Below are 21759 nucleotides of genomic sequence, written 5' to 3'. Positions count from 1 at the left end.
GGGCCGGACCCGGCCCGGCCGCCCGGCACCGCCCCCCCCCCCCCCCCAGCACCCACGCGTGTCCCCGCGCCCCCCACCCCGCTCCCCCCGGCCCTGCCCCGGGGGCGCCCCCGCTGTGCCCCCCGCAGCATCCCCCGGTGCTGAGTCAGCGGGGCTGAGCCCGGCCCCCACGCGTGGGGCAAGGACACGCGTGGGACACGGACACGCGTGGACGTGGCCACCGGCCTCACCTGGCCCCACCGCACGGCTGCGGGAAGGGGCTGGCGCTGGGCACCCCGTCCCCCGCCGTCCCCCGGCTATATTTAGCGGGGCCGCGCTCCGATCCGGGTTACTCACTTGTTTACCCGAGCTGGATTCCTGCCTCTGGTGGGGGCCATCCCCGCCCTGCCGCCAGCCCAGCGGGACCCGCACCGGCACCCCCGGCCCCACCGCTGTGGGACCACGTCCTTGAGCCCGCCAAGGGGCCACCGACGCCGCCCCCGGGGAATGGGGAGGCTGCGGGATGGATGGGGAGGAGAAGGGTGCTGGTTGGGCACCAGCGGGTGTCCCCAGCAGCGTCCCTGCGTGGCCCACATGAGCCCAGCCGGCCGGGATGTCCCCCACATCCCGGGGGACACGGCCAGGCCGGATGCAGCATGGCTTTACACGCACAGGGGTTTGTCTGGGCGCAGCGTCCCAAAGTTGAGGCCGCGTTGTGGCACAAGGGGACACGACCACCTCCGCTGTCCCCCTGTGCCCATCCATCCAGGCCACTGTGTGCCACCGGGGAGCGGAGCCCGCTCGTCACGCCCGCATCCCCGTCCTGCGCCAAAGAGAGCGACTGACACGGGAGCGTCCCTCGTGCCCGCCGTGGTGTCACAGCCGAGAACCACGAGGCGTGGAGCTGCGAGGCTCTGCTGGCTCTGGTGGCAGCGGATGCCGCTGGGGTGTGACCCCCGCAGCCCGCGCGGGGCACAGAGGATGTGGGCAGGGGGTGCGGCGGGCGGGGAGCCTCTGGGTGCTGCAGGCACCCGCTGCCGCCGCCTCTGGGAGCGGAAAAGAGTTCGGCCCCCACAAAGCCAGCGTGGGGCTTCACCGTGGCACACGACGAGGCAGAGGCGGGCGATCAGCTCCCCTGAAATACGGCAGGGGTGGAGAAGAGCGCTGAGAACTGCCAGGGCAGCGAAAAGCCCCGGGCGTCAGCTGGACCTTGCCCCTATAGGGGCTGCGGTGACTCCAGCATTCCCCGGGAGGGGACGCGGTGTGACAATTCGGGGGCAGCCAGAGCAGGACGGAGCTTTTCCCCCCACCCCAATGCTCACGCAGGCACCAGCCCTGTCCCGCTCCCCCCAGGCTCCCAGGTTGCTCCAGGACCAGCACGGGGGCTGTCAGGACTTGTGCCACCACCGGGGACATCCAGTGGCAGCAGGAGACCTGAGAACTGCCCCCCCCCCATGTCTGTGTCCGTGAGGGAGAGGGCAGGGGCTCTGCCAGGCAGTTAAGCACAGAGGGCACCTAACCGCTGGTTTTGCTTCTTTTTTTTTCTACTTTTTGCTCCGAACCCATCTGTCCTGGCCTTCACACGCTTCCTGTACTGACCTCAGGATCTCAACACCCCCCCGCCAAGCAGCCGCTCAACGGCTTTAAATAACGCACAGGAAGGAGAGGCCGTGGGGACACGTCCCGGCGCTGCCGCCGGCCGGGGGATATCCGGCAGGCTGGGGACACGCGCGGGGCCGAGGTGGTCGGGGTCTCCCCCCCCTCCTGGTACCACTGCCTGCGGGCAGGCCGGGCTCCTGGCACGCCTGGGTGCCTGTGGGACGCTCCTGAAAATGAGTTCCCACAGGGCCGGATCCTGCCAGCAGTGCCAAGAGAAGCAGGATGGGGTGAGCTATGGGGGAAATTGCCAGCTGTGAGGCAAAACCCATGGCCAAGAAGCCCCCGCCTGGTCCCCATGAAGCCCCCAGGAGCCCCACCTCACCCCTGGGGTAGTGGGGAGTGCATCTGCCCCTTGCCCGGGGCAGTTAGCACCACTCAGGGACAGGGGGAGGGACCGTGTGCCACAGAAATCAGATTTTCCCCTGTAAGGAGATGTCCTGGTCACATCTCACACCCCGCTCCTCCTCCCCGCCGGAGGCTGACGCCTTGTGGCCACCGAACCCTTTCATCCTGCAGCCAGGGCCGAGGGAGGTGGCGGTGCTCCTAGGCTGGGGCAGCAGGATGCCAGGCAGGGGAATGCCAGAAATGGGGCCTGTGGGGGCGGCACGGGGCCGAGGGAAAGCGGCAGCAGTGGGGCCACGGGCAAAGGGCTGCACTCGCAGAGCAAAGGGCACTGCAGCTCCAGCTGGGGAACGTCATGGCTGGACAGGTCTGGCACGAGCAAGGGGAGGGCGTGGGGCTGGAAGGGGCGATGGGAACACAGGGTGGACAGCATGTGGGGCTAGGGGCACAGACACCCCTCGCCCCCACCACTGCACAGCCCCAGGGGAGCTCCCAGTGCTGGCCCAGTAGGATACTGGCTGCTGGCAGCGTACAGCACAGCCACCTGGGACACAGGGGCATGGGGCGCTCATGCAAGGGAGGCCACGGCTTAAACAACCCCTATTTATTTGTGCCAAAGTCTCAGGGTCCCTCAGGATAAAAGCAATGAGGAAAATGGTCAAGAGGCTGCGCTGGGCCAAGCATCGGGCAGGTCCATGGGACAGCGCATGTGGGACAAGGGGACAAGCCCCCTGCCCACCCTCTGTGCCAGGAGTCTGGCGGGGAGAGCAGCCCCTCATCTGCGGTAACGGTAACGCTTGAAGTGGAACCAGAGCTGGAAGATGCCGTTGGCAAACTGGCAGCGGAAGCCGTGGCGGTGGGAATACTCCCACTCCCGGTTGACGATCTTGAAGGCGATGTCCTCGTAGGGCGGCCCGGCGTGGAAGCGCAGGATGGCAAAGTCCTTGTTGTCCTGGCAGGCCTCCAGGAAGTATTCGGGCGTCGAGCGCTTGTCGATGAGGTCGGGGTAGAAGATGTTGAACTTGTAGCCCTGCACGATCTTGGGCGGGGGGTTGTCAAAGTCATAGTGGGTCTGGTTGTACTTGTTCCACTCGAAGCCCGTGTGCACCCGGTTGAAGAAGCGAGGCTTGCGGGGGCCGGTACTTGTCGGCCCAGAGGTAGGCCTTGCCCGTGAGGGGCATTTCCACGCTGAACTGCGCCTCATCCGCGCCCATGCCCTCCTTGGCCTTCCGGAAGAAGATGTCGTCGGTGCTCTCGGTGGCATCGCCTGCAGGGAGGAGAGGTGAGGGCTGGCCCCGCAGCGCCAAGTGGGCCTGGGCTGCGTGCAGGGAAGGGGCAGGAGGGGCCGGGCTGGGGATGTGCCGGACACGGAGACCTGGCAGGCACTGGGAAACTCATCCAAAATACCCTTCCCACTTGTCTGCAGCTTGAGCGGTGTGTTGGGGAGAGGGAAGGAGCTGACTCGGGCACCCACAGGGAACGCCAGCAGTCTGGGCTGCGTCCCCCTTCAGTACCCGGTGGATCCCTCTGCCGGGCCAGCTCTGGGTGCATGCTCCAGACCCAGCATTTACCCTTTTCCAAGAGGAGCGTCCCCCTCCAGCCCTGCACCACAGGGCACGTGTGTGCCCCCCGTGCCAGGCCAGGCCACAAGGCCATTGGGGCTCCTACCTGTGACCTGGAGCTGCTGGCGCAGCAGCAGCAGCCGGTGCATGTCCTCCTCAGCCTCCAGCACGTGAGCGTCGAAGGGCAGCTCGTTGGGGCCCAGCAGCCGGGGGCTGTACTTCCCCGCATCGTAGTCGTCCAGGCTCTGCTGGATCAGGTCCTCCTCCATCAACACGGCTTCTCCCTCTGCTTCTCCTTTGGCCTCTGCATCCTGCTCAGCCTCTGGCTCTGAGGACGGCCCCGGCTGTACCACAATGCTCTCCTCTGGGTCCAGCCTGCAGGGAAGACAATGTGGGATGGAGACGGCACCCTTGGCTCCCCGAGGTTTGTCTGTGGACAGATGGGAGCATGAGGCTGCACATTCTGTCCTGGGTGCCCGAGGGGGAGGCTGAGGGCTGTGCTCCCCGAGGAGGGGGCTGCATACCTGTCGCTGGGGGAGACCGGCTCCCGCTTGATGATGGGGAAGAGCGGCTCGCTCTCCACGCCCTGCTCCTGCTTCAGCTTGTACAGCTTCTGCCGCAGCACGTCCTGGTGCCGCTCCCGCAGCCTGCGAGGGGGAGACGAGCCATTAGGTCACACCCTGCATGCCCATGGCTGGGACACACACCACTCCGGGCCGAAATTTGTTTTTTTTTTTTACAGTTCTGGGCTGAATAACTCTCCAGTCAGCTTCCCCGCTGAGGATCTCAAACTTAAACATCGCCTTTTGAGAAGGGACTGATTGTCCAGCCCTTCTTCCCACTTGGAAGAAGCAACAGCTTGGAAAAGGCATAATATCCCTACACCATGACCGTGGGTTTGGGCCTCCCCAGCTCTGCTCACGGCAGCTCTGCGCTGTCCCCTTCCACACCGTTGGCAGGGGACAGTCCCTGCTCTCACCTGGCCCGAGCCATGTAGGCCTTCAGCTGCTGCAGCAGGCTCTCCCAGTATCCGATGTCGAGGTTGGGCCCTCCTGCCCGGATCTTGCTCTCGATGCCCTGGTACAGCACCTGCAGCTGGTTGTAGGTCTTCCCCTTGAACACGGACTGCACGTCCGAGCTGACGGAGGCATTGACGCCATCCCGCCGCTCCCCTGGACAGGCAGGCAAGGGCGACCGGTCAGTCTCTGAGCGCTCACGCACTCAGGCACTCCTGGGCTTCACCGAACAGCTGGAGCCCGGCAGGGGACAGCTGCCACATCCACAGCCTCCATCCATCACATCCTCCAGGAGCAATTCGAGAGCCTCTGCAAGCCTGAGAGCCTGCGGCAGACCCCGCGCCATTCGTTACCCACTGTTCACACTCCCCTCAACATCCATGCCAGGCTCTGGCCTCCTGCTTACCTGGGCCTCCTTTCCCAGAGGCCTCCAGTTTGCGGAGCTTGGCTATTTCATCCTCCGTGATGATGGTCATGTCCCTCCAGAAATCCACGTTCTTGCCTTGCTCCAGCTCCATGTAAACCTGCAGGCAGGGGACAGGGGACATCAGGCAGCTGCTCCGTGTCACGGCCTGAACTCAGCCACAGGCAGGGCAGCAGAGCTCAGCGAGGGAGGCCTGGAGCTGCTGCCCTGCGGACAGCCTGGGTGCAGAGGCCACAGAGAGGTACCTGAATGTCCTCCACCAGATCCTCCATGTCGGAGACGGTCAGGCCATTCAGGAAGGTGTAGGGCTCGTGCATTTCCACAGCCAGATCGTCATCCTCCGCACTGATGTACTTGGCCAGGAGGTCGATGGGTTTCGCCCTTCCATCCCGAATCCGAATCTTAGACCTGGGTGAGAGGAGAGGAACAGTGAGCGGTGCCTGCCGACCTCCGCTCCCCACCAGCCTGACCCCACGAAGCTGCCCGCCCACCGCAGCTTGGCCTGCTGCAGGTGGAAGTTGTCCTCCTGCTCCTCCCAGGTTTTGAAGTGTTCCGCCTCCTTCTCCCGCTGCAGCATCTCCAGCTCCTGCTCACGCATCGCCTTCTCCCTCTCTCGCTCCAGGCGCAGCTGCTTCACCTGCTCAGGGACAGAGCGAGACGTGAGTGAGGCTGCCAGCCTCCCGCAGGACGCTGCCGTAACCGCACTCACTGAGCTGCCTCAGCCCCCGCAATCATCCCGGAGAGCCAGGAGCTCTGCGCAAGGAGAGCCAGCACCAGAGCCAGCTGCCCACTGCTCCCTGCCAAAATCTTCGGAGGACAGGGGACATGGGCACGACCAAGTGCTGCGCTGCAGTGACCTGGCATTTGTCTTCATCAGCACCTCCTGAGCTGGATTCAGCCCCAAGGAGAAAATCTCAGCCCCGAACAGAAGTCAGCGCAGTGTGGCACCCATGTCTTATAGCCCATGGGCTCCCCCAGACAGATCAAGGGAACTTTCAGGATGGACCGGGAGCGGCTGGGAGAACTGGGCTGTCCATGGGGACCTGTGGCAGACAGTGGGAGGGAGGGGGCTTCTGGGCCCACCTTCTGCAGCTCCAGACGGTTGTCCTCCTGGATTCGTTTGTTCCTCTCCTTCAGGTCCTTCTCGTCCAGGTGGCTGATCCCCTTTTTCTCCAGCGCCTGAAACAGAGTGGCCAAGAGGAGCCATGAAACCAAGCAACCTCTACAGCCTCTCAAGTAGCAACCAACACCATATCCACCCATTTCTGCTGCTCTAATGGGCTATCATCCTGTCAAGGACGCTTGACTCCCTCAAATCCTACTCCTGCAGCTTCTCAGCAAAACCCAGGCTCACCCAGAAAGTCCACCCCACCTGGTGAGCAGCAACACGAGCAGGGAACACTCCCCAGCTCTCAGCTCCCAAGGAGCCTCTCCTGTACCCTGACCCATCTCTTCATCCCACAGCCCTGACTACAAACATTGGTCTTCACAATAAGACGTAAAGCCCTGCAGAGCTTTTCAGGAACACCCACGTCCTGCCCTAGCTGACAGCACTGCTCTCAGGTGGCTCCTTGTAGTGTTTCAGAGGTTCCCACCTCAAGCAAAGTCCCTCCTGACACCCCGCTGCTCTGGACCATCCCACGGCAGCCACAGGAACACAATCTCCTCTGAGCCAACGTGCAGAGCAGCCTCTTGTGACACAGAGGTGTGGACTGGGCGCTCACCTTGCTCCAGATGAAAGTGCCCAGCAGGTTGTTGTCCCCAAAGGGATTGTCGGTGTTGGTGTAACCCATATACTCCTCTCCCCACCCCATCTTCTCCCGCTTTTTCCTCTCCTTGGCCTCCTTCTTAGCCAGCCGTCGAGCCCGTTTCTCCTCAGGGGTCTCCAAGGCCTTCATGAGTGCAGCCTGCTTCTTCTTCTCCTCCTTCATCCTCAAGCGCTCCTGAAGGCTCAGCTGCTGCCCTGACTCCTCCTGGCCCCGGGAACGCGGTGGGGAGGGAGAGCTGACTGAGGACACAGACGACTTGGAGCCATCTCTTCTCCTCCGCCTCTCTCTGCTCCGGGCTCGCCTCTTGTCTCGCTCTCGCTCAGAGCTCAAGCTGGAGGAGCGACCCCGGGACCGCGAGCAGTGTTTCTTCTGGCTTTTATGGTGCTGGTCCCTGCTTTTGCTTTTGTTCTTCCATTTGTGTCTCTCATCGTCAGAGTCTGAACTGTGGGAGAGGGGGGAAGTCACATTTCAGTTGATGATTACAGGCTCTGCGTGGAGGCAGCGCTCCGAGAGGAGAGCATTGCCCCACCACAGGCACGGCACGGCCTGTCCCGAGCCACAGCAAGAACCAGCAGCAGGGCCGAGGAAGTTCAAACACGCTTTTAGCTCGGTACTCGCTCCCCGTACCACACTCCCTCCGAGCTCCTGCGGCTGCCCCCAGCCCCAGAAGGAGCCGTGTCCTCCCCGAGGGGCTCCCGGGGCCGGGTGGGCGCCCGGCGGGGGAAGGCAGCAGCGTCCCGGCCGCTCGGAAGGCGCTGGGCCCGGCAGGCCCTGCCTCCCTTGGGGCCTCCCAGGCCCGGCTCGGCCCGGCCGAGCCCCCGAGCACGCTGGGGCCGGTGGGAGGCCGATGGGCCGGGGTCACGGCCCCGACCCCGGCCGCAGCGAGCTGCCCTCCCCCCGGGCCCGGCCGCAGCGAGGCCCCGCTCCCCGCCGCCGCCGCCACCGGGCCCAGTCCCCGGCACGAGGCCCGGCCCCCCCAGCGAGGCCCGGTTCCTCCCGCAAGGCCCGGGCCTGGGCCCGGTCCCGGTCCCCCCAGCAAGGCCCGGTCACCGACACGGCCCGGTCCCGCCCGCAAGGCCCAGCCGCCCCAGCGAGGCCCGGTCCTCCCCCAGCAGGGCCCGGTCCCTCCAACAAGGCCCGGCCGCCCCGGGCCCGGTTCCCCGCTCACCCCGAGCTCTGCTCCCGGCGGCGGTGCCCCCCGCTCCGGCTCCGGCTGCGGCGCCGCCGCCTCTCCCCGCTCCCGGAGCGCTCCCGCTCCCGGTCCCGGTCCCGGTCCCGGTCCCGGCGCCGCCGGCCGGGGCTGCGCGACCCGGAGCCCATCGGCGCCGCCGCTCCCGGCAGGGCGCAGGCGGCCGCGGGCAGTTCCGCGGCGAGGCCCCGGCGCCGGGCCCGGCCCACAGTGGGGGCGGGCCCGCGATCGGTGATTTATTTATTTATTTATTTATTTATTTATTTCCCCCTTTTTTTCTCGCTTTTTACACCAAAATGCCGGCGCGGGGCGGGGCGCGGCAGTGAAGGCGCTGAGACGAGGCAGAGCCGCGCGCTGCGCACAGCACACACACAATGCTTTTATCACAGAGCCGAGGACACAAAGCATCAACTTACAGTTCTCTGGAAAAGGGTTCCCCCAAAGAGGAAACGAAAAACCAACAGAAGGAAGAAAAAAAAGCGCTCATGACGTAACCCCCCCCCCCCCCCCCCCCCCCAAAAAATAAAGAAGAGAGCCGTGACAAGACCCCCGGTCGGCATCCCACCTCGGCCTCCCCTAATTACATACATTCATTACACGGTGCACGCACGGAGCGGACGTGGGAAATGAGCGGGAGCACGAGCATCTGATAGAGGAGACCCGGGTCTAATGTAGACATCAACAGAGAGAAAAGCAGACACGAGCCAGGGCGTGGGGGCCGCGGCTTTTGTCCAGCTGGGTGAGAGCTGGAGGTGACACTGAGTGGGGAGCGGAAGGTGCTGGGCAGGACCACGGCACGTTTTGGGAGCCCAGCTGGCACCGAGGGTGACCCAGGCCCTGCCGCAGTGGTGCCAGCCCCGTGCCCAGAGCCAACGTGCGACCTCAGCACACGCGGCTGAGCCAGGCACCAAGGAAGCAGCGGTGACTGACAGCAGAGACAGCCCTGGAGTCCTCGAGCCCTGCACCCGTGGACCAGCAGGAGATGCGTTGCCTCCTTTTCGAGATGTAGGGGTACGCTGGTGACAGCACTAGGCAGCAATCTTCTGGGGCACTAGAGAAAGCCGTAGCAAAAACACCCACGACCTGCTCCGCAAGTGAGCTGGGCACACAGCTAGAGAGAAGCTCAGGCCAAGGAGTGGCAAGGGCTCTCCTCCCCAAAGAAGGGCTGATGCTCTTTCCCAAAGGCAAGACCCAGTCCTTCCCTTCCTCGACTCTGCTATGCCCTGCAAAGGCACCATTGACAAGGCATGGGAAGTGCCCCACAGTGCCCCAATGCTCCCCCACTGCAACGCAGTGGGCAGGAATAGCACAGAGAGGTGGGTAATGAGCAAGCCTTGAACCCCAGGGTCCTGTAGCCTTGTGAAGTCTCAGCTGCTCTCCAGCACAGACACCTGGGCAGGAGATGACAGCAGGAAGTGTGCATGGGCCTGGCAAGGAATAGTTTCCATTTGGGATCAGCATCTCCCTAAAAGAAGGCTCCTTTTTCCCCACTCACATTGACAAAGTTGCTCCCATCCCTTTGCTCTCATCTTTTACAGACCTGCTCGCTCCAAAGGGTTCAGCATTATAGGATTGCACACAGAAGGATTGTCTCAAAAAGCCTGGACACCTGAAGAATGACAACAGTTGGAATGAACGTGCTGCAAAAGGAGATTTGGGCTTCCCCGTATCTTCTGGGACCAAGCTAGCTTGAGCCTGCAAAGTTCATTCACCGAGATACTCCATGAAGGTTGGGCTCAGATGCTTCCTGCACAGAGGCTACGCAGCTTTAGAGACCCCTGAAACGCAGGGAAGGAAAGAAGTCTTGATTTCAGCTCTTAGACAGTGATGTCTGAACCATCTTAAACGAGATGCTTGATTTCAGTTGATGGAAAAGGCCTGCTGCAGCTAACCCCAGCGGCCCCACGAGCGAGGAAGTGCCCGTGCAGCTGGGGCTCAGCTGAGCCCAGCCTCCTGGCTCCCTCCCAGAGCCACGTTCCCCAGCGCAACGCCCGAGAGTGACATCTGAAGATGCAGAAGGGACATGGCTTCCTCCGGCCTCTCCAAGTGCAGCATCGGGCTTCTGGAGGAAACGAACAAAGGCTGAATTTCTAGCATTTTGAAGCCTCATGCTTTCAGCCCAGAGGCACGTTAGTCTGTAGGTATTGCACTACTCCCGGCTCCCCTCTGCCCAACTACTGAGCCCCCCACAGCACTCAACATGCAGCCTGCAGCACCCCCCCCCGGCTGGCACAGGGAGATGGGGTGGGTTAGGAGCTGTTTCCCAGCCTACTGAAGGGGCTGTCATGGAGCGATGCTACGAGCTAGATGAACAAGCTGTCAAGTAGCGACTGAAAGGGGAGAATGTCTTGAAAGACTTTTGATAGATTATTTGGTAAATACATGAATACATCTAATGGCAGCAGCTTGCAAGACCCCCAGCCTGCACTCCGAGAGCAGCACACTGTACAGCCTTCAGCATCTGCAGGCATGGGGTGAAGTTTGGGTCCCATACTTCTAGGCAAGAAACAATGTCAATTCACGAAGATCCTCGCCAACTTCATCACGTCGCAGAGGGGAAGAGCTTCCCACCAGCCTGGTTACCTTCTGGGACCTGAATCAACCAGTCCTGAGTGCTGCTGCGAAGACAGATGGAAAGGGACAGAGCCCCAGAAGGAGGGTTCCTCTTCTACACTCCTCTACAAGGAATCCCAAGGACAGCTGAAGATCGTGATGAGAATAAAGAGATTTTGAGCCCCTCTCTTGGCATGTAAAGCACACAAACAAGACCTGTCGCCTCCTTGTCTAAAGGGTTTCATTTCTTCTCTCTGGGAGAGGATGGGATTGCTGGAGTTCAAGATGCTACGGTGTCCTGCTGACAGAAGGATGAGCCTAAACCGAGCACTGCCAAGCGACACCAAATCTTGTCTTGGCTACAGCGTGCAGCCCTCCAAGAGCAAACTATCCGTGTCTCAGACATCCGAAGCAGCGATTTCCAATAGCAGACGTTGCCACAGGCAACATCCGAGTCACCCAGCTTTTTGTCCAACAGAGTCTATGCACACAATACCGCCCGGCGCAACCGGGTGCTGGAGCCAGGTGCCTGGTTTCTGCCTCCAGTAGGCGTGGACGTGCACGCAGCTCCCTGACTGCCCTGAGGTACGGAGGATACGTGTGAACCCAATGTCCGCGACCCCCGAGTCACTGGCGGTCGGATACACCCGTGAGCATGCGAGGTGCTAAGTGGCTCCAGTGGGATGCGGTGTCCGGGCGAGCCACGCTGGGGCTGGCAGAGCGGGGACCGGTCCCTGGAGGCGCCCAGTCCTCATCTGTCCATGCCTGCCGGCGGGCAGCGGCTGGCGCGGACGGCGGTGCAGCGGCCGGTAGGACGAAGCGTGGGCTTCCAAGCACAGAGGGACGGGGTGACAGTAGCGTGGCACACGGTGAAGGCTGAAGCCATTGCGACGTCCAGAGAGCCGAGGTGACCACATCAGCGTTGCCAGGAATCGCTTGCTTCCCCCACACAGCGTTACGGATCTAGAGAAGTCACTAGCGATTTTTGAATCCAAGTGAATTGGCATGGCTACTTTGGACTACTGTAACATGGGAGCAATTCTACTCAATGGCCTTTAATACATGGCATTTACATAGCACCTTTCATCCCAGGCTTTAAGTGCTTTAACGGAAGTGGGAACTGCACACCCATCAGCACAGGGGAACCGAGGCACAGAGTGGTTAAGTGACTTGCCTTAGGTCACTCGGCAAAACCGTGGCAGAGCCTGGACAGCCTTACACCTCCCGACTCCATCGGTTGGTCAGACCACGCTGCTGCCTCAAGGGAAGCCACTCCGCTCCCTGCCCTCCCCAGCAACGTGCTCCTACCAATTCTCCAGTGAGGTCTCACACTCCTTTCTGATGCACAAATATATGACAACCAAAAAAAAAAAAAAAAAGTGCAGTAAACTAAATGTTTAAAAAAGCACATTTGTGCTGTCTCTGTGCAAAGATAAAAGAAATAAATACATGATTAAAAAATTAAAAAGGTTCACAGTATTACACATGGATAGGTAGCTACGGTAGTGCACATCTGGAAAACACTGTGTTACTACCCAGGATTCTCTACACCCAGCTGGATGTCTCCGTTGGGAGCTGTGGGTGAGTGGGTGGTTTCTTTGCTGCCCACATCTGGGATAAGTAGAAATAGACGGTTATAGTTTTGCTCCGTTCTGAAATGCAGTGCCCGGGATCCTGCAGTGCAGCAATACTGGTGTCGGCAAGCTCTTCCCCATCCCACTGGAACGGCTGCATCAACGAAAAGGGAACACATTGACCTGCAGAGGGAATCGCTGCTCTCTGGGGCTTCTGTGTCTGCATAGAGATTACTGCAAGAGGCAGAGAAAAGAGAGTCAACACCCGTGCATCTGCTCTGCATCTGGTCTGAGCCCAGCCAAATCCCCAGAACCACAACGAGCACGAAGAGGGAAACTTGCTTGTTTTGCATCCCAGTAACAACAACGCATCTGGAGAACTTCAGACCCCCAAGCTTTCACTGCACTCAACCCTTGTCGAGCCGAACGGGTCTCTGCCAGCGCAGCAGACCTCACCTGCTGCCACAGAGCTGAGCCGAGCTGCAGCAGGGCTCCGCCGCGGCCATGCAAGAGCCCCATGCTGCACAGAGGCCACAGCAGCTCCCTCTGCAAGGCCAGCTTGCACAGGGAGCGCAAGGTCCGACCTTGACCCACCGGGCACCCAGCACGTGTTTCTTGTACACTTACTGTATCGCTCTCCTCATCGGAGACAGAGTGGAGCTGAGCGCTATAGTGGAGCGGGGAGTAAACCCAACTCCTCTCGTCTGTCGGCTGCCAGAGTGGCCAGAGACGGCGGGGAGAATGCAAGGAGAGCAGCAGCAGAGCAGGGAGCAAAGGAGAGAAGAGGAAAAAATAAAAGGAGAAAATAAAAGAGTAGGAAACAATACAGTAAGAACAGCTGTCCGCCTGGAGGGAGAGAACTGAGCTCAGTGCTGGGTCTCAGCAGAGGAGCCTTCCTCATCCTCAGTACCTACCTGCTCCCCACCTTCTGGGACATGGGACAACCTCTCCTCTTGCAGGGACAGATCTGAGTGCTCTGGAAGTGCCAGGGAAACCTCAGCTCCCTGCCACAGCATCACCCTGACCCCAGAGAAACCAGGAGACACGGGAAGTGACTTACCTAGGGGCAGGGACAGAGCTCTTGGTTCTTGCTACCCACTCTCAGCTCCCAAACCCCATTTTCTGAGCCCCAGGCATGCTACAAATTGGCATCTCGAGTGTCCAGGAGGGCTTTTACAGTGGAACTGGACCTGGTTTGCTGTGCCTTCTTCCCCCTTCCCTGCAGGCCAAGCAAGGCAGCAGACGGGTGGGTTGGATCATGGTGGATGGCGGGCACAGAAAGGAACCAGTTAGTTACCACTGAGAGCCTTGGAGACAGCAGAGGGGGTGATGAGAACAGGTACAACGAAGGAGGCAAAACACAACTGGATCTTGGGAATAATGTGGGGGAAGGGGACGTGTGTTGTGGGAGCCAGTTATCGCAGCTCTGGGCATCGATGTGACAAAACACGCTTCTGCTTCTGACTCAGCACAGAAATCCAGGCAGGTTCAAGGGCTGGTGATTCCTGGGGGACCCACCTTCGCTGCAAAGTGGCTCTGCTGGCTCCAGAGGTGCCCCCATATCAGGGGGAGGAAGCTGGCCCCATGACCCAGCCTGGGCTTGCAGAGGAAGAGAAATGGAACTGGATGCTTGAAAGAAGCCTGGGGGGAGGGTTCCCGGCCTGGGAACCAAGTGCAACAGTCTATGATGTGCAAGAAACTACAAGAAGCTAGAGGAGCTTTGAAGCACTGGGCTCCGCATGCTGGACCCCATCAGTAATTGCAGCTGCATTAGCAGAGACCGCTGGGAGGAAGGAAGGAAGAGAAAACCTTGCCTGGAGCTTTTTGCAGGGCTCTGCTGAAGGCGCAGCAACGCTCAACGCTGCACCAAGTCTGCCCCACATCCTGTTTTTCACCCATCCTGACCGAACCACATGCTCCAGCCAGCCCCTTTTCGAGCCTTCTGGGAGTCCAGATGCATGCAGGGAGCTGCAAACCCAGCGGGGAGATAAAAAAAATAAAAATAAAAAGTAGGAGCATCCGGTGCTTGCGATTAACCCTGCTGGTGCTGGGCCAGCCGAACCCAGCGTGGGGGCATGAAAAGCCGCCGGGAGAAGCTGGCTGCCTGTTTGCCCACACAGTGCAGCACTTCCCAGTGCCATCCAAGCTCAGGAGCATGCCCCTGCTTCCCCGTGCACCCTGCCTGATGCCTTCTCCCCTGCCTGGCTCCAAGGCGGCAGGTGCTGCGCCAACCACGCTATGCAAACGCTTGTGCTGAGGCCCTGACAGTGCTGTCATTACCCTCTGAGGAAGACAGCAGCTCTCACGGACCCTGAGAAGGGGAATGCTAAAACCCAGAGCAGCCCCTAAACACTGAACTGCCTCACTGCGCCTTTTGGAAGGGAAACTCCCACAGCTCACAGAAAACCTGCAGTGAGGAGGGAGCCCATGAGTGATGCCAGCAAGGGCTGAGAGCAGAAACCATCCCTGATCCATCAGTAACTCAGAACTCCTTTGGCTTTATGAGTGCTCAGCCTCCCAGCCACCAGAAATAAGACTGGCCACAGGCCTAAGAGGTCAAAACTGGCTTAACAGCAGCTCCAGAGCATCTCAACAGGCTCTTTGGAACCCAGCCTGGCTTCCTGAGCCAAGGGAGCTGTGCCTAACGTCACCTACAAATGCTCAGGTGCCTTCACCTTTCTAGACAGATCTGGTGCCTGCAGGTTTGTCCAAGGGCCGGGTGATGCTGTGGCCCATCCCATGCCAGGAGCTGTGCCCTTAGCCTGCAGAAAAGCAGGGCAGAGCCTTCATTTCTGTAAGATCCTACAGAAATCCATTTCTGCAGTTATGATCTGCCTCCCCAGTTTCTACTGAGCTGGTTCCTAGCAGCCACAGAGGACAGAGCTACAGCATCCAAGCAAAAAGGAGCTGCTGGACCCAGAGTTTCAAAGCTGCAGCTCTGCTCCCCTATGTGCTAGCACATTCACTTACAGTCCCAGAGGAAAGCGAGGTGGTTCGAAGTCTGCGCTGACGGGGAGAGTAAATCCAGTACCTCCCATCTGTGAACTGGATGGCCCCAGGGCAAGTGAGGTGAGAGAGGAAACAGAGGAAAAAAAAGATGATGTGAAGGACAGGATGAAAGAGAAAGCAAAAAAAAACCAAACCAAACAACAACAACCAAACAAAAAAAAAACAACAAACAAAAAAACAACAACAACAAAAGAACAAGGGGTTGTGCAACTCCAGGTCTGAACGGATCAGCGGGCAGGGAAGCCGTGCGTGGGAAGAGCGGTGCCCGTGCCTGGGACAGTCTCTGTGCCTTTATTCCCCTGAGAGTGAGCAGGAGGATAAAGCGCTCTCCTTTCAGAAGCAGATTTCCAAAGAACAGACCACAGCCCCCTGGGACTTGACAAATCGTTCTCTGTCCGTAGCAACCCTCCGACCACTGCTCCTGGCGCACCGCTGTGGGAGCAGCTGTGGTCCCAGCCCTGCTGCGCTTGGGCGCTGCCTCCCTTGAGCTCCGGTTTGAGTGGTTTTCCAAGGAAAGTGCCTGTGGGAGCCCAGGTCACCTTTTCCCTTCATCCCAGCAGTGACAAACGCTCCACAGCACACGACACACATTTAAGGCAAAACTCAAGGACTCAGATGAAGTATGAAATGCTGATGGGCGGTCAGTCACGCTCTCTGGGAGCACACACTGCACACAAATGGTTTCTTCTCGACAGGGAGGAACCCCTCGGAAGTTTGGGGGGAGTCCATGTGCCCACGAACACGGAGGGAGGGGAGCTGCCCCCTGCTAGGAGACACTTGCCAGCGGAACCGGCAGTATCTGCAAGCAGCTTGCACACAGCTGCCATCCACAGGCAAAGAAAGAGCAGCCAGTGTTAGAGGGAGCTGTTTGCATTTTGAACAGCATGCATAAAAACCCAAACAGACAAGCTTTTAAAATGGAGCTGATTCCTTCTGCAGCTCCCACGAGCCTCCAAATGACTCGGCAATGAGTGAGCAGCTCTGCAGCAGTCACGCAAGCCCAGGGAAAGCCAAACGTTGCCATGTTTAGGTTAGTCTGAAGGAGTTCACAGGGCACAGCTCATCTCCACTGCTGTGTAACCGACAGCAACGAGGCAGAGCAGGGCACCTTTTTTAATGAGAAGATTCCAGTGCCAGGACACGGGGGAGAGCTGCCATGGGGCAGGCCCTCAGCTCTGCTCTGGGAATCCACGAAGCAGGGACATGTTGCTAAAATCTCCTCTCCAGTCTACAGAAGCTGCTCAGACATTGCAGAAGCTGGCTGAGGAATTCAGCCCCCAGCTCCACGGCACTCTGCTGCCAACCAGCAACCACCTCACTTACTCCCTGTCTCAGTACTAGATTTCCACTGCATCACCTACTGCATCTGCCTGCAGGGAAAGGAAAAGCCAGAGTTTACCAGAGCCCGAGGTCAGCCCCAGTGCAACCGCCTCTGCTCTGGCTCTGGGCAGCTACGGCACGTTTGTGTTCCAGCTCCAGCTGAGGGAGCCCCTGCTGCACCTGCGTTCACCTTGGCTTGTCCCAAGAGTGAACACGCTGGCCTAGATAAGCCCTTCAGCGCTCCTGCTTGGAAGTAGAGCAGCACACCTACGGCTACCTCTGCAGCAGCATCACCTGTTTGAGCCCCACTAGATGCTGCTCTCCGTTCTCCAAGGGCTAGTCTGGTTCCCTGCATTCAAAACCTGTCCAGTGTTAAGATCTGAAGGCACTCAACACAAGGGCAGACACTACCCCGTGCACCTGACTGCCAAAATAGAGAGCCTCGTCCAAACGTTTCCCTCACACCCCTAACAGGCCAGGCAGAAAAGGTATCTTACAAAGTATATGTCTGTGACTGGCACATCATCTTCATCCGAGGCCTGGCTGGCTGGTTCGGAGGCCTGGCTGGCTGTCTCCACCTCTATTGTAGCCGTGGATGTTCCAATGGCACAGGCTGAAGAAGCCGCCTCTCTGGAGGGGGGAAGAAATGACAGCATCGAGTCAGCGTGCTCAGAAAAGAAGGAACAAGGAAGACTCGGTGATTTATTGCAGAAAAGCTGAAGAGGATAATCTGCTTTAACATCCAGAAAGATCAGGTCAGGTCAGAAGGAGCATCACTTGGCAGTGTCTCACCGAGCTGTGTGAGAGCCTCTCTCTCCAGGGAAGTCGATGCCCCAACAAAACCAGCCTCCAGCAGAAGCAGCCACAGACCAAAAGGCAGCGGGCAGGGCTCTGCCCAGCTGCTGAAAGCTCCAGAACACTCACTCTTTGTCGTCTTCTTCAGGAGCTACGATCTCAACATCACACTTGGGCTCCAGCTCTACGCTGATCTGCTGAAGCTCCTCTTCAACCCGCACCTCCTCGTGTGACCTGGGAACCAACGACACAAGGAGCAAGGCTCAGCCAGACCTCCCAGCACTGAGGCTTGTGGTAACCAAAACTCCCAGGCAAAAGAGTCAGTCCTGTCAGATTGCAGTGCTCAAAGCCAAAGAGGTGGGAAAAGAGAACAAGAGGAAAGGGATTAGCTAACCAGTGTTGCAGAAAAGATGGCAATGTCAACCTGAATACAGAGGAAAAAGGAAAATTGGCCTCTGGGGAAAACCTGTGCCCAGAGTTATCCATCAACTGCACAAGGGGCAAAGCCTCCAACCTCTTCTGAGGCTCCCGGCGCACTGAAGCTGCTCTGGCTTGCTCCGAGGTTAACATCCTATTTATCTGCACGCTCAGGAGCAGTTTGTGACAGTCTTCAATTTAATACCTCATGCTATTAAAGTAATTGCTTGTGTTAGCAGGGCTGGCTCTATAGCCCTCCTGGGAAGGAGAAGCTGGTGTTTGCCAAGCCAAGGGCACGGTCTGGGGCAGGGAGGAGCTTCAGGTCTACGAGGAGCCCTGGCCAGCTCTGCTCCATCCCTGGCCGGTGCTCGGCCGAGAGCTGCAGCCAGCAGCACTCCGTCTGGCTGGGTGCTGCTGTAGGGGTGGATTTCACAAACCCAGAGGGAATTCCCCAGCATCTTAGGGTAATCAGAGGCTTGCCACATTCCAGGCTCAAACAAATTGGAGAAGGGCTTTTTCATTTCAACTCAGGAATGTAAATTCCCAGAGATTCATGCTTTAATAACTTTGTTTTTGCGCATACACACAAAGGTCCCTGTTCCCCTAGAAAGGATGTAGATACCATCACAAGAAATGGAGAAATTAGGCAAAAAAAAAAAAAAACACAAAAAAAAACCAACAAAAAAAAACAAAGAGGGTCCCACTATATGAGATGGCTGTAGTTGTGGCGAGTCTGTGACAAAGAGATCTACCTCTGACCAAGTCATTAAGCTCCCTGTCCAGTCTGGGGACAGTCACTTCTAGGACATGATTCACCTGACCCATTTTCAGACGAGCAGTAACATCCTGCAATGAGTCCCTCCATGATGTATCGAGGGAGCCTGGAGTAATTCAGGTGAAGTCACTGCATTTTGCAAAGTGGATCTTGTCACAGGTGCCTGAGTTTAAGTCTCCAATATTCAGCAATTTCAGACAATGGATTCTGCAGGAGGTGAAATGCCTTACAGACCCCTGCCACTTGGATGGGTGCTGCAAATCAATAACAACTCGCCCCTTGCCCTCTAGTGACAGGAATTTCCCAAAATGCATTAAGAAATACCCTGGAAAAGGATTTCTTCCACAGGCTGCATGGTGTGAAACTCAGCAAATCGCTAAAAACCAGGAACGAGGGGAGATGTTTGTGGGATGCTGTAAACAACCATCTTCTCAAGTCCTTGCCTTCCTCTGAGGCACCAAACATTGGCTGCACAGAGAGAGGACATCGGTCTGTCCAGCAGCTCCTCTGGCTACGGCGTATCCCAAGGCTGAGTTTCTGATGCGCATTTCAAGATCTGTATCTACAACACTTACAAGATGTCCCAGAAACCTAGGGCAGAGTGAGCAGCAAGTCTAGGGTCCTCATTCAGGTCCCACTGACACAGGCAACAGGGTTATTTTTACTGGTGCAAAAGTATGCAAGACAATTACACGATGTGAGATTTTAAATCCAGACGCTCTTATGCAGCAGGGAGTTTTGTCCCACCTTGCCCTTGGCTCTGAGCCACCTATCACCACAGGCCAGAAAAAGCCTCAAAGCACCCAAGTTTCTGAGAACACTGGAAGTACATGCAGCCTCCAAGCTACATCTCTGGTGGTCTGAATGTGCTCAGTACCTTGCAAAGTCAGAGCCCTCTCTTATATTCATGTCCACTTCACCAAGGCAGATGCTCAAAGGAGGATTTTTGCTGCTTTTAAGGCTTGGTTACTGAGAGGGGGGGCATAAGGGACCATTTTCATTGATTCAAGTGCTGGTTGAGGGGGTAAGTTTGGACAACTCAACCAAATTAAGTTGTCCCCTTTCCCACCAAATAACAATATTAAAGATTCCTTGCAGAGCACTGGGAGATCTGCTATAGTGAAAATTCTGTGCAAGAAATGGGGATCATCTGATTGCAGGAAGCAATTCATCATCCTGCAGAAGACCACTCCAAAGTCGTGGGGCTGCCAATATTCACATTCAGCCCTCCAAGAGGCCTTTGCACAAGGACAAAAGTGAGGTGGGACAAACGTGAGGTCCCTGTGCAGCAGTGCAACAAGAAACAAGACACTTTTCTCACCTGCCATCCTGCCCTGAGGAGTGTGTGCGCCTCCTGCAGAAAGAAACCAGGATAGTAGTTAGAGGAGGGATTGAAGACAGAAATCCTACACTGCCCCCAAATCTAACTCCCTGCCCCATAAGGGAGATGTTCTACTTAACAGCTGACACTTCTCCCAGCAATAATTAATCCCATCAAAGCTGTGTCTGCTTGCTCCCAGGAGAGATTTAATTAAAACTGGTCATTAGCATTCCAGAGCATAGGGCAGCCAACCGAGAACTGCAGCACAAAGAGGAACGGCAGCCACTTGACACCAGTGGGAGCAGGGGATGGGCACTGTCCTCACCTGTACCTGGGCTGCTCAGATGTCTCCGAGGGGGATCGCTCAGGAACAGAGAGAGATGTTGAAGAGAGTGTTGTGGCTATGGAGGCCGTGGTAGCTTCTTCAAAGGAAGGAGGTGTGCAGGGGAGCAGGTCTGGCCTGCCTGCTGGCCCACAGCGGAGGACAGGAGAGATGTAGGAAGAAAAAGAGGAGGTCAAACATCAACCCCTTATCTACACCATCCCAGTGTGAGGCTGTTCTACCTGCACACCCTCACTGGGACTGGCCGCTTGAAGGCTCAAGCAGGCAAGTTTAGCTGGTTCATGAGAGCAACGGCTTATCCCAAAGCATCCTCTAGAGAGAGCCAGTAAGCACCATTCCAGCATGACAGATACACACTACAGAAAATGTAATGCCAATGAAGATATCTCACTGGTAACCAAAGCTGGATTAAAGGCTTGGATTGCCAGAGATAAATATCCAAGTGAATTAAGAGATGAATCGAGTGCTCACTGCTTTGCATGGACTAACACTTATGTACTCAAGAAGCCTGCCTTTCACCACTTGTCTGTAAATCCAGCCCAGATGGAAGTGATGAAAAGGGCAAAGAACCAGACCCATTTACCTTTTTCCTTTTCTCCCCCAAATGCAAGATCTTGCCCCATTCAAACACTGACACTGAAGTCCTGCAGTGCACAGTCCCCTTTTCCTACAGGTGGAAAACTCAACTGATTGCTTTTGGGCTGCGACCACTGGTGCCAGGTGGAAGTGGCTGCCTTGCAGCAGTGATGCAAGTGACCATTTTTACTGCAGAACCATACAGTGCTGCAAAGAAAGGATTTGGTCTTCTTCAACACAGAGATGTTGCTTCCCAATCAACTAACTGCTAGCACTGTGACAAAACAGTATCCTCTTACCTTCTCCCCTGTCCTGGTTAAGTTTAGTACCTGCAAAGCACAGCAAGACAGGGAATGAAGAACTATCCATCAAGGAAGATGCGTTTGGTGCACAGTGGGGAACACAACGAGAAGTGAGGAGCATCCTAAGGAACTGCTAGGAAGAAGAGGGTAATCACACAGCCATCAGCCACAGACTACTACCTTCATCATCAAGGGTGGGGTAACTCCTGGCTGCACGGAGATCGTACTGGGTTTCGTCCTTTTCAGAGGGGAGCTGGCTAGCTGAGAACGCAGCTGTTGGACCAGGCATCTTGACAGCTAGCAAGGCACTACGCCCTTTCTTTGAGGGCGATGACTTCAGAGCTGGATGAGAAGAGTGAAAGAGAAGATGAAACTACCACCACCAACACCAAAGGCACCCTGCCATTCATAGGCCTTTGCCCTCCGACACACTGCATGGAGAGCTCCTGGGCAGGAGTTTGGCAGGCCACAGAAAGCCATGACACCCGAGGGCTCTGCAGCTCCCCAGCTTTGCTTCCTATTACAGCAGAAAAGCCTGCTCAGATTCCTGCCCAGAAACTCTCCATGTGGACACGAGCAGCAGGATGGAGATAAGGCTCTGACTCTCCCGTATCACAAGGACAGCAGTTCCTGGGCCATGTACTTACAGGAATTTTTTCGAAACACCGTGTTGGTCATGAATTTGAAGAATCTCTCTGCATAAAAGCTGGGTCTGTGTACTGACACTGTGTCCTACAAAGGCAAGAAGCAATTGTTTCATTTTAAAATTACCCCTCAAGGCAGAATTTCTATAACAGCCAATGCAAGCTTTTTTATTCCAACATTTAGCACTCA

The 21759-nt window shown here is 57.6% G+C and overlaps 2 protein-coding genes across 4 annotated transcripts in view; both read right to left on the bottom strand.

Annotated features, from left to right (window-relative positions):
* Positions 1-2569: 2569 nt before the first annotated feature.
* On the bottom strand, positions 2570-8109 carry CACTIN (cactin, spliceosome C complex subunit). The gene is given in 11 exon segments (XM_035568111.2): positions 2570-3115; positions 3117-3247; positions 3649-3917; positions 4067-4189; positions 4522-4714; positions 4965-5082; positions 5228-5390; positions 5474-5619; positions 6066-6161; positions 6707-7193; positions 7920-8109. Coding segments are annotated over 11 exon segments (2238 nt in total). The 5' UTR covers positions 8072-8109; the 3' UTR covers positions 2570-2755.
* Positions 8110-10295: 2186 nt separating this feature from the next.
* Positions 10296-21759, bottom strand: part of PIP5K1C (phosphatidylinositol-4-phosphate 5-kinase type 1 gamma) — a 43314-nt gene continuing 31850 nt past the window's right edge. Inside the window, exons 11-17 of one of the 3 annotated variants that reach the window (XM_035568115.2) lie at positions 21573-21657; positions 21106-21267; positions 20036-20171; positions 19705-19737; positions 17321-17425; positions 16894-17026; positions 10296-12301 (exon numbers count right to left, since the gene is read on the bottom strand). In XM_035568115.2, coding sequence (XP_035424008.1) covers positions 12299-12301; positions 16894-17026; positions 17321-17425; positions 19705-19737; positions 20036-20171; positions 21106-21267; positions 21573-21657 — 657 coding nt within the window. In that variant the 3' untranslated portion in view covers positions 10296-12298. Of the gene's footprint in view, positions 12302-16893; positions 17027-17320; positions 17426-19704; positions 19738-20029; positions 20172-21105; positions 21268-21572; positions 21658-21759 lie in introns of all 3 variants that reach the window. The other 2 variants (XM_035568113.2, XM_035568114.2) reach the window with 2 other exon arrangements.

Source organism: Cygnus atratus, chromosome 26 (assembly GCF_013377495.2).
Source record: "Cygnus atratus isolate AKBS03 ecotype Queensland, Australia chromosome 26, CAtr_DNAZoo_HiC_assembly, whole genome shotgun sequence".
Classification (NCBI taxonomy): Eukaryota; Metazoa; Chordata; class Aves; order Anseriformes; family Anatidae; genus Cygnus; species Cygnus atratus.
The sequence above is the reverse complement of the archived record's forward strand: the minus strand, read 5'-3'. Positions and strand labels throughout refer to the sequence as shown.